The sequence below is a fragment of the Macrotis lagotis genome, chromosome 3 (genome assembly GCF_037893015.1).
Source record: "Macrotis lagotis isolate mMagLag1 chromosome 3, bilby.v1.9.chrom.fasta, whole genome shotgun sequence".
Classification (NCBI taxonomy): Eukaryota; Metazoa; Chordata; class Mammalia; order Peramelemorphia; family Peramelidae; genus Macrotis; species Macrotis lagotis.
In genome coordinates this window covers 109808024-109820489 of record NC_133660.1, presented here as the reverse complement: position 1 = coordinate 109820489, position 12466 = coordinate 109808024, and the positions used below count along the sequence as shown (strand labels likewise).

Sequence of the window (12466 nt, the reverse complement as noted above, 5' to 3'; positions counted from 1 at the left end):
AGAAGGGAGATTCCACCCTCCATAAGCAATTCACAAATGCAAAGGCCAAAATCAATGGCCAACCATTCATATAGTTTTACCTGGTTTGTGTTGTCTAGTTCTACTTACTGATCTGGGTCAGTCATCTGATACCAAAGGAATTAAGAAATGTTTACAATTTAATATTCAAGTAATTTATTTTTAGTTTTTGTAAATTGTTTCATAAATTATGTGGCAAAATTTCATATTGATTTTGCTTAAATAAATGATGTCTATATTTTATCATTGCCTTAAAGAAAGGAATACTTTTGTTTGACGTTTGCATTTTCTTTCATAAAGCATTCCCTGCATGTTTTTGACAGCCTTTGCCAAATGCGCTCAGTTCTACCAATAACTTAGCTTGGCATATCATTTTACTTCTTTGACCTTTTTCTCCTTACCTATAAAATAAGAAGGTTGGACTAGAGGACCTGAGTTATCTCCCATCTTTAAATCTATGGTCTATGATTTATAAAATGAAAAGGTTAGAAATTATCCCTAACCTCCATTCCAGGTATAAAGTCTTACAACTTTTGCTATTCTAATTAAGTGATTCCCAAATAAGGCAAACTGATTATACTACCTTTGGGCCAAGAGAATACCTTTGGCATCAACTACAATGCTTCTACTCATCAAGGTGCTTTCAAGGGACAGCTAGGTGGTCCAGTGAATGGAGCACCTGTCCTGGAGTCAGGAGGTCCTGAGTTCAAATTTGACCACAGACACTTGATAATGACCTAGCTGTGTGACCTTGGGCAAGCCACTTAACCCCACATCCTTGCAAAAACTTAAACAAACAAACAAAAAAGAGGCCTCCAATCTCCTCACTTCAAAGTCCTTAGCCTCTTCCTTGGACAAAATGGCTCCTATACACACTGTTTTTAATGAAGTTTAAAGCTCCTTTTTCTAGGAAATCTATAGAAAAGTAAATAGAATAAACAATATTCAAATAGGAGCTACCATATTTAACACGAATCATTGAAGAAATAATTATTTGTTTTGTTATTTGGTAGATCTTGATTCTTTCTGGTCATGTGAGATAAATGTAGAACTGACTGGAATGGAAAAAATAGATCTAGTAGTCCATCTCTCTAAGTTATTATTGATATATATATATATATATATATATATATGTAAATGTGTGTATGTACATATATATATATTTATTCATATGTACATATGTGTATATATATATATATATATATATATATATATATATATATATACACACTCTGTACAATTAGAAAAACCCCTGTGGGAGAGGTAAGAATTCAACAGAATTTGAATAGTTGTAGGGGGAAGGAAATGCATTCCATGAATGGGTGGAAACATGGGCAAAGGGTCTGAGTCACAAATGAACTCAATCTTTTGTTTGGGGGAAGGGGAAGAAGTTGTGCACAGTAAGAAGCATAAAGTTAGTACCTTGGTGATGAGAGAATATATTCAGATGATGGAAGATTTGTAAAGTGGAACAGAATTGGTATTTGGTTCTCTAGGCAGAGTTGAGTCATTTGAGGTTTCTGAGCAAGGAAGTGACATAATGAAATCAGTGTTTTAAGGGGAAAAATTGGTGGCAGTGAGTTGGATAAGACTAGGAAAAAGAATGAAAAACCTCTCAGGACATGGTAATCAAACAAGGAAAAGGAGATAATAGAAGTATTTCATGGTTGATGATCCTATTTCCTTTCCAACTTCATTTTTTATTTCTTTACAATCTGTCCTTATTGATTGACTAAAATTATTTTTTACAGTGTCCCTAATACTCTCTTCTCAGGGAACTCCAAATTCCTAATTGTCCTAATTCTAATTTATTTTTCTGACACATCTGAAACAGTCAGCCATCCCTCCTTATTGATACCATTCCATTCCATTTTCCTAGGCTGATTTTTTTTCATTGATATCATCTGCCTTTTTGTTCCATTCTTCCCTGCTTACTCTGCTGGATGCTCATCATCTTCATTCCCTTTGAATTTAGAAGTCCCTAAGTTTCCATTCTTTTCTCTGTTCTCATTTTGCCCTTCAAGATTTCATGCATGATCATAATTTTAAATATCACCTTTATGATTCCCCCTTCTCAAACTCTTCTTAGCATTCATACCATTCCAATACTTTCAAATACTTGTAGAATATCTTCACTTTGATATACTGCTAACACTTCAGCTTCACTAACAATAAATCCAAAAACTAAACTAAACCCCAAACTACCCTTTCTCAGTTTTTTCCTGCTGCTGGAACCATTCTTTCCATCACCCAGGTTCAAACTCTCATTCATCTTTGGATCTAACCCTTTCCTCCTTTCCTTTCCTAATCCAATCTGTTAGCAAGTCTTGTCAATTCTATCTCTGAAATATCTTGCACATCTTCCTTCTCTTCTTTGCCACTATGAACACCTAGCTCAAGCCATCATATTTACTTCCTTGGACTATTGCAATAATTTAACTCCCCTTTCTATATTTCCAGATTCTTCTCCAGCTCATACTTTTCATGATCAGCAAAGAAATCTTCATCATGCAGAATTTGAGTGATATTCTTGCTTGACAAAACAAACAGATAAAACCAACAACCTTTAAAGATCCCCTATTTTTTAATGAATAAAATAAAAAAACCCATGGTTAGCACTCAAGGCTCTACAAATTGGGACTATTCTGCCTCTGTAGCCTTGTCTCCCACCATTCACCTTCTGCTAGAATCAAACAACACTTGGTATTTCCCATACACACCAAGTTGACAATTTATTAAGAATATGATTATATCCTATTTTGTACGCCCTTCTCCTGTGCTTTTTACATAACAGATACTTAGATATTTATGGAAAAAACTGAAAAAAGGAGAGAAAAATATGATATCTTGTTGTCATCTAATCAGGTCAGTATTCATTTAATATTGAATGATAAAGCCTTCATTAGAAAAAAAAATAAAAATAAATTGTCTGCAGGCATCCTCTGAGCTCTATGGGCTACTATGTGGCACAATGCATAAAGTACTGTGCTAAAAGTCAGAAAAGGATCTTCCTGAGTTCAAATTTGATTTCAAATGTTTACTACCTATGTGACCCTGGAAAAGTCATTTAACCTTGCTTGCCTTCTTTTCCTCATCAGTAAAATGAACCGAACAAGTAAATGGCAAACCACTCCAATGTCTTTGAAAAGAAAACCCTAAATGGTATCAGGAAAAGTCCAACATCACTGAAAAAATGACTGAACAATAAGAAAACTCATTTAGCAGCCAAATGATACTAAAGCCCTTGATAGAAACATGAAGCTATAAATAACATATCCCAGATAATCACTGAAAAACATCAATGTAATGAAAATGTTTTCGTACTATAATTTTCATTTAAATGAATATGCAAGTTCATTCATATTGTCTTTTTTGAATCACTTCATAAAGTAGGTTTATAAAGGAATTAAATGCATAGGAACTCTTTATTCAAGGTACCATGTTCCTTGAAGCAAGTGCTCTAAAAGTGATTTTATCACTTTCCCGTGCTAAAATTATTTTTCTATATAAGTAAATCTCTAAAATTATAATAATTAATGAACAAATATGGAATATACCTAGTCTGCAAGGTAAGGTCAAGTTTCATTCCAAGACTGAATTTTGATAATTTTCCTAAAAACATATTTTCAGAGCAGAGGCTCAAGATTCCTGTTCATAGGGATTCTGATCTTGTCTGTAGTCTGTCTTCTATAAAACTATGTACTGAGCCATCTTCTGGTTTGAATTGGAATATGGTGAAACAAAATAAATTGTCCTGTAAATCTTCAAGATCCTTCTCTTGAAAATAGCCAGAGGGTTTCAAAAGAAAGTTGATGAAGATTTAGAAAGAAGCCAATTGATTTGGATCTATTCAAAGTCAAAATTACAGTCCGTCCTCTAAGGTCCAGGAAAATAAAAAATCAACAAAGGAAAAGGAATAACTTACAGGAAGGTCCTGTAGGAGATTAAAAATAGAATAAAAATTAAAATGAAAATCTAAAATTAGATCAAGTTTGGGAACATTGCTACTAAATATAGTATAGAATTATCCAAAACAATAACAAATATATGTAATCCCTTTTACATTTTTTCATAGCCTTTCAAATCATTAAAATTCTACTGCACAGTGACTTTTTGCTTCCAACGATATAGAAAGATAGCAAGTCATTTAAATATAGACTTTTTAAATTATCTGATTACTCTAATATGACTCATTTGAATCATTAATCCTGACATTTTTTTCTCTTTATCTCAATGTTTTTAAAAGACCATACAAAAGTAAAACCTTCTGTTATTAGATGGACCCAGTATATTTCATAACTTAGCCTCCTGAATGAAAATGAATGAACCATATAGCAAAGGTAAAATAGAGTAGGGTTAGTCATTTAAAGTAGCTTGGCATAAAAAGAGTCTTGACCATAGCACATCTTGAATTGGCAGGATTAGAAGAGACAACTCCTTCTCATGTTTTCCTAGCATTAGCATATGTAAATCACAGGCAGAAATTTGAGGTAAGGGTAAGCTCTATGGCAATAATAATAATGGTAGTAGTAGTAGTAGTAGTAGTAGTTATTGCTGTTGTTGGAGTAGTAGTAGTAATAGCAGTACTTTGTAGTAATTGGTAGTAGTTAGTAGTAGTCAGAAGATTAACACCCTAGCCAGACTGAGTATAAACACTCAAGTCAAAAAAAAAATACTAATTGACACATAATAACTTTTTAACATTGGCAATGTGTACATACATTTCATACATTATCTCATTTGAACTACACAATTCTGTGAGGTCTATACTAGGGATACAATTATCTTCATTTTGCATATAAGGGAACTGAGGTTCAAAGGGTCAAGGTGATGTTTGTATCACACAGCTTTTATTAGAATTACAATTAGAAATCATCAATCTTAAGTCTTTCAAAATCCAAGTGCAGTTAGTCCTATAAACTTTGTAGGGGGGGGATTATAGATCTATAGATGAAATGAACTTTTTTGAAGCCATGGAATCCAACCCCTCATTGTATAAATGAGGAAAATGGACACAGAAGAATTCAGTTTTAGCTAGGACTTGAATCCAGGTCTTCTGGATTCAAGTAAAATGTCTTCATCACTACACCATACTGCTTTATGCCCCATGAGTATTAGTAGGACCCTAGGGTATGCTCTGGCACCACCATTCACAGAATGTTTGTATTGGCAATGGTCATTCTTTTCATAGAAAATATGAGATTTGAAAAAAAGGAACCTTGAGTTAACCTACATGCCATAAGGTTTCCAGTAGAAGGAACAGGTGTTGGATCTGGAATTTTTGGATTTGCATTACATCTTGACTTGCCATCCCTGAACCATGTTTCCAATGCCATGCTCATTCTTTGCCCTAAATGTCTAGATCATAAGCCCTCTATCTTTCCCCACCCTCAAATTGCCTTGATTTCTGTCAAATAAAAAGAGACTGTTCTGATCAACTAATCTATTCTAAACAGAATCATGTAACCATGTTAGAGAAATAGTAGGACTATTATTAGTCAAGATATTTAGAAGATATTTTATTAATTATGTAATTCTTTGTCATACTTCAAATAATAGTTGTGGATGGAGTAATTCCCATACAGATGTGTTGCATCAATATGAAAATTCAGACAATGTTTAGTAAGGACAACCAATTAACATAGCAAAACTCCTAACCTCAGGAGATCCACTCCTCTCAGCTTTCCCAGTAGCTGTGATTTGCCTTCATCCCTACACCTGGCTTCTGATATTCTCAATAAGATACCTTGAAACTGAACTAGATTTAAAGTAAAAATAGTTACAAACAGCACAACATGTACATGTAATGGAGGGTCACAACAAGGAATGCTACTTTGTATGATTGTGCATTTTAATGCTAGAAAAATACTGTTCCCAATACTCACCTGCATATTTATTTTCTTGAATTAAGTAAAAAAACGTATGTTTCAAAGGTTTTAAGCTTCCCTCCAGGATAGCGATACAGGAATGCAATTTTCAAACCTTACTTGAGATACCTAAATACTTATCCTGGCTCTGCCTTGACTTTTTGGTCTCTTAACTACTGTTATTTAGCTTAAATAAATGTGGAGAATGAAGAAATGGATAAGAAGAAAGAATTGAAAGAAAAAGGTTAATTAATTTTTCTAAACCAAAAACTGAATTGCACTTTTCCAGTTTCTTAAAATAGTCTGTACAAGAAGCAGTTGAATAGATAGCATGCTGTCCTCTGAGTCTAGAGAGCTAATATATGTGAATTTACAAGAGTCTCAGCTTTAACACAAGCTTCCTTGGCGAGCCTAAACAAATGACAACCAACATTTGTTTCCTTAAATGGGAAATATAAATAATAAATTTATCTTTAAGTGATATTCTGGTAAGTATTTAAAAACCAGTTCCTGGGAAGAAAAATGACCTCACAATATATCCTTAACTTTAGACAGTCAACAAAACAATGAATCAGGCCATTATATGTAGCTTTGGTAACTTCTGATATATAAATTTTCATACTTAAAATTTAATAATCAACTTAAGTTATTGAGTTCCAAGGGTCAACATAAAGATCAGATAAGATACTGTCCAAAAGGCACTTTGTAAACCTTAAAGCATGACATTTCTGCCAACTATTATATCTACATTGCTTTTCTCACATCAGTTCCATATGACAGCTCAGAGTCAAAATGAGTAGAATCTTAGAAGGTAGGAAGACCTGAGTTCAAATTTGACCTCAAACACTCCATGAACTTGGGCAAGACCTCTATTTTACAGATGAGTGATACCAATATCTATTATAGAAATCAAGATTTAAAATGAGATTCAATATTCAATGAAATCACAAGTATCTTAAAAGAGAGGGGAAATATATTTAACCAATGGGGGCTATAAGAAGGAAAAGAAAGAAATGTGACCCACACCAAAGTGCTTTTACTGCCCAAATCTATTCGCCTCTACTTTAATGGATGTTTAAAAGAAATATGTTAAAATTTAACTGACTTATTTTAAACTTTATATATATAACTAAATAGGCATATATGTTATATATATTTCTGTATATAAGAACATACATATATATATATATATATAAACATAAACATATAGTTTATGGATAACAATGGTAACCACTGTTTTACATCTATTTATTGCTAAAAGAAATTGGCAATGAGAGAAGTCTTAAAAGCCATGAAGTAACAAGGTCAAGGAAACGAAACAGTCATGCTGCCACACCAGGCTTCAACATTAATTTTAGTTATAAGATGAAGGCACACATGTTATTTGTAAAAACTTAAAATTTTATAACACAAAATCAATTGTTTGAAAAGTATAGTTTTCATGCAGGACAAATTTTCTGAATTACTAATAAAAGCATAACCAAAGATTTACTTCAAAATTGAGGAAAATTGGGGTAGGAATCAGAGAAGACTTACAACTGTGGGAGAAAATGTTTTTCTGAGGGTATTTTGTTTGTTTTTTGATACAGTGATACTCAATTACATGACAATCTCAAATATCCAGAGAGAGAGGTAAGAAACATTTCATCAAGAAGGCACAAAAAAGGTGAACAGCCAAAATTACGTCAAATCCATACCCTTAAAATCTGTCCAATTTTCTCAAGAGTACCTTGATTCCATTTAGAATTTATGTGCTCTTAATTTAGACATTTTAACAAACTTGATCATCTAATTTCTCAGTCTGTCAGTTTGTAAATAGCAAACTTCAAATCTAGAAGCAGGTACATTGACAATATATGAAGGGCCAATAGGGAAAAGGAAGAAAATAAAACACAAGACACAGGAATGTAAAATCCTTAGGAACCTGTGACCATTTACTGTCCAGGATGAAAGTCCTAAGCCCTTAAATGGCCCTGTCAATCATTCATGCATCTTATAATAATTTAATTATAAATAAGGACCTCTAAGTCATCAAGGAAAGTTGTATTCAGGAATTTCCATTAAGCAGTAAATATATAGGATATATATGTTAGAATAGAGAATAAATTTTACAAATACATGCACATAAAATAGCCCATTTGAAGTTTACACCTTTAAAAGAGTTAAATCAGTTATCTGAGTGTCATTTTTCCCATTCAATTCAGCAGACATCACCTATTAAAAACTTGTGGAAAGAATTCCACGAAATAGGAGAGAAAGAGGATTTAAGAAAGACACACACCATGCATTTAAAGACCTTATTGCCTAATTACGAGACATGAGATAATACGCAAATAATTGTATTATGAAATAAAACCATAAATTCATAATTAGGAAACAATGTATTTTTTTCGGGCAGGTGGTAACAAATCGCAAGTCAAAACTGAGTTAACCATAAAAAAGCTAATGACAAATAACATCTTCCCACAAAACAAAACAAAAGCAAAACTTTCAGTATAGATTGAAAAATAAGGTTGACAGACAGGTAAAAGGGATCTCAGAGTTTATCAATGTCACATAACACATTTAATCTAAGAGTTATGGCATTTGAACCCATGTTTTCTGACTTCAAAGTCAATGCACCATTTCTGCTTCCTCTCAATTGGGGTAGGTCTGAAGCCAGTTCCAGAAGCCCTGGGTGTTCTTGGAACCCACCCAGGCTTGTGGGGATCCTTGAAGTTGAGAATGAACAAAGACCAAAAAAGGATCATCATGGCCATCCTGGATTAGTATGGCCCTCTGGGGGTTGGCTGATTGAAGAACAGGAAGGGAACAGTACAATGACTGGGTGAGACGAGGATAGAGAGCTGGAAGCTTATGTCATTTGCAAAGTAACATCTGCAGAGAGTTTTGTGGTCATAGAATTGAATCATTTTCACAAAAAAAGCTATAACCAGGACTAAATCAACAGCTCAGTTAGAAACATAGGCACAAGGAAAGGGAGTGACATATGGTGAGTGAAGTTAAAAGGAAGTCTATACAATTTAGGAATCTTCTTTAGAAGTCTACCTGCTACCTCTTCAAAACTTACAATTATGAAATAGAAAATCTACCTGAGCATGGGAAGGACAATAGCTCCATACTGCCCCCTAGTGCTCCAAAGGTCCTCTTCTTCTTGGGCCATAAAGGCCATTAGGACAGCCCCCTCCCTACTTCTTGTACTGGGGAGAGCTAAACATAGCAGAAACATTTGCCAGCTGATTAGGATACAAGAGAGCATATGAATCTTCAGAGAAGGGTTGGATCTGATCAAGAAAGGTCGGAATGTGGTCTGACTTAGTGAACTCATCTCATACCTATATCTCATAGCTTCATGGGTAGGTTAACAATCTGAAAATAGTAGATAAAGAAAAGGGTCAGACAGTGACAAGTTATCTGCCCCTCTGTTACCCTAGAAGTGGTGGGTGAATCACAGTGAAAGGACCACAAAGAAAAATAATGACATTAGGTGACAAGTGGGAAGATAGAATTGGAGGAAAACAGAGCCATCAGATAAAAAAAAAAAAAAGATCAGTGTTTTGAATTTGGAGTACTTGAATTGGGAAAAAGCTATCTGATGAGATGCAATAGTTTTAAAGGGACTTATATTTTACTGAAACAAGGTCAAACTGTTAGTCCGATATCATTCTCTTCAAATTATAGATGGGTCTCTGCTTCTTTTGATCACTTTTCCAGGAGCCCTTTCCAATTCCTCAGATTAGAAACTGACTCTGGGTTACCCCTTTGATCAAGCAGGTGCTGTATGTCATTCCATTTGAAAGTAGTAAAAAAAAAACCAGCAATATTAATCTCTCCAGTGCATTTGACAATAATCTACATCATATATTCTATTAATTCAATTATCTGCAAAAGATCCATGAATTCATGATTTTATTCAATTTTGCAAACTGGCTTGAATCATCCATCTAATGTCTCAAGTTCAAAGCTGAAGTGTTTAGCCACCACAGTACTTAAAACTGTCTTTTCAGTTATAGTGGCTTAAAGTTATCATGTACTCCATCCCTGATTTTCTAGGTATGTATTTGTGTTGGTTTGGTCTGGACAATGTGAAGTAATGACATTCCTGCATGCTTAAGAAATGTCATACAAACTAATATAAAACATGTATATTTCTATTTTTTTCTTGCAACATTACCAGTCACCACTTGAAAACAGGGTGTTTAATAGTCTAATTTTAGACAGTCTGCATTAACATTGTGGTTTCATGGGCAGTATAATATTTCTATTTACAGAGTGTTCTTAAAAATGACTTCATAATAGTAGATCAAGAGAAAAGGTGCTTCGAAATCGGAATAATGTAAATCATATGGGGTTCAGAGGCTAAGCAAATTACACACCCTGAAGCTGTCCTGGCTCTATGAAAGGGGCCTTTCTCCAGCTCTGCTCAGTCCCAGCCCAAGGGAACTTGCCTTTGAGAGTTTTCTAAACATTTCAGGTACACTTGAAAGCTGAAAGTAATTCTCATTTCCTATGCAGGATTAACTCGTTTCCAGCACACACACAAAATAGTCTTCATTCAACAACACATACAAAAACACAACGCTGGAGTGTTAAGGACTTAAGTGTACAAAAGTGCATTTAAAAAAAATAGTATGTGGAGAGGTTATTTTCAATTCTCTTAAAACGGTTCCAAAATGCCTTTGTATTTCTTTCCAGTCTACTGGTAGTTAATTGTTCCTTTTTTAAACCCTATAGTGCATTACTTAACAAAGGTGATAAGTTTCCTAAAGTGACAGTAACATACTTATATATATATATATATATATATATTTATACATACATACATACATATATGTATATATTCACACACACGAGTAAAGTCCAAACTGCCAAGTCTCATTCATTTTGCCCTCCAAGATAGATTCTCAAACTCTCTCCTAAGGCCACTGAAAGCTTTTGCAATGAGTTTAAATGAAAACTTCCCAGTTTCGTTAACATTTTTCTCCTTCTGGCTAGGCTGCAGTTGCACTCACATCACATTGTCAGAGCCTGGGCAGCTTCTGAAGTTGCAAACTCCACGTAACCTCGGACCTCCCGTGCCAGTGCACCGCGCGCACATTTGCATGGATAGACTATCACTTATGGGCATGTCAGTATTGAACGTACCCACGCACACCAAAAGGCATAGTTTTCATGAGCAAAGACCAAGAACCAACGGAGGGTAAAGAAAGGGGTGAGTAGGAAGGAAGGAAGGAAGGAAGGAAGGAAGGAAGGAAGGAAGGAAGGAAGAAAGAAAGAGGCGGGGAGGGGGGGGCAGAAGTCTTACCGTTTTGTTCCTTGTTGGAGAACTGGAATTTACTACTCAGATTGGACTCAGCCTGTGTTCCATATCTCTGGCTGGCCAGGGCAGATGTCAGCAGCAGGACCCCGATGAGGTGCATTTGGCTGATTAGGGGGAGAGATCACACACAGCAGGCTCTCTTAGATCGACAAGTCCCGAGTCTCTTTCACCACCACCAGGAGAAGGCTGCCTTGGGGTGAACGCACTGAGCCTGCTCTGGCGGCAGAGAATCGCAGGGTAGTTTCCACATAATCCCATCCAAAACTTTTTTCCTAGAGCTCTCTTCTGTGTCTCCAGTTTTGTGTGTGTTTGTGTGTGTGTGTGTGTGTGTGTGTGTGTGTGTGTCTGTTTGTGTATCTCTGTGTTTGTGTGTGTGTGTATAGTATGTGTGTGTGTGTGTGTGTGTGTGTGTGTGTATGTGTTTAAAGGATCAAAGCAAAATCTGGACCTGAACCAGTTTCCCAAGGTTTAAACAATTCTAAGCTGTGCCGAACTGGTGGGGGGGAAGGGGGGGAGCGCTGGTAAAACACACACGCGAGCCGGAGAGAGTAAGGCGGGGGGCAGCGGAGAGGGAAGAGGAGACAAGTCACTTGCAACAACTTCCAAGCACCTGTCAGCTTTGGGAACCAGAAAGGGCCGAAAATCCAAGAAAAAGAAGAGATAGGGAGCCAAGTGAAGTTTGAAAGGAGACGAGCCTGATCAATAACAAAGCTACCAAGGGATGCACGCAGCTTTTCTTCCCCGTCCCCCTCTCCCCTTGCCCCTGCCCCACCCCCACCCACCCCAAAGGGGGGGAGAGGGAAAAAGAAAGAAAAAAAAGTGTGTGTTTGTGTGTGTGTGTGTGTATGTATGTATGTTTGTGTGTTTGTGTGTGTGTGTGTGTGTGTGTGTGTGTGTGTGTGTGTGCGCGCGCGGTAGCAGTGTTTGTCTGCAGAAGCTGGACAGCGGGCGGGTGGGAGAGCCGGAGATGGTCCCAGATGGCAGGGTGAGGAGCGAAGCAGCAGCCCCCCGACCCCCCACCCCTGAGGCGGCCCTTGCTCTTCGTCTCTGTCCCGGACACTGGGGGTCTGGCCGGCGGCTGAGGAGCGAGCAGCGGCCGCTCTCCTCTCCCTCCAGCACCTGGTTTGAGTTTTTACGCGAAGAAAGTTCACCTTGTTTGGGTGATGTACTTGCTTTTTCTTCCTCTTAGTCTCTTTTTTTCAAGTGCAGGAAAAAAAAATCAAATCAGCGGCTCAGGGTCCCCATGGTGCGTCTCTCTCCA

The 12466-nt window shown here is 36.3% G+C and overlaps 1 protein-coding gene across 1 annotated transcript in view; it reads right to left on the bottom strand.

Annotated features, from left to right (window-relative positions):
- The window catches only part of PDGFC (platelet derived growth factor C), a 230939-nt gene extending 218983 nt beyond the window's left edge, over positions 1 to 11956 (bottom strand). The window contains exon 1 of the mRNA XM_074229063.1: positions 11191 to 11956. Within this exon, the coding sequence (XP_074085164.1) occupies positions 11191 to 11305 (115 nt within the window). The 5' untranslated portion in view covers positions 11306 to 11956. The remainder of the gene's footprint in view (positions 1 to 11190) is intronic.
- Positions 11957 to 12466: the final 510 nt, after the last annotated feature.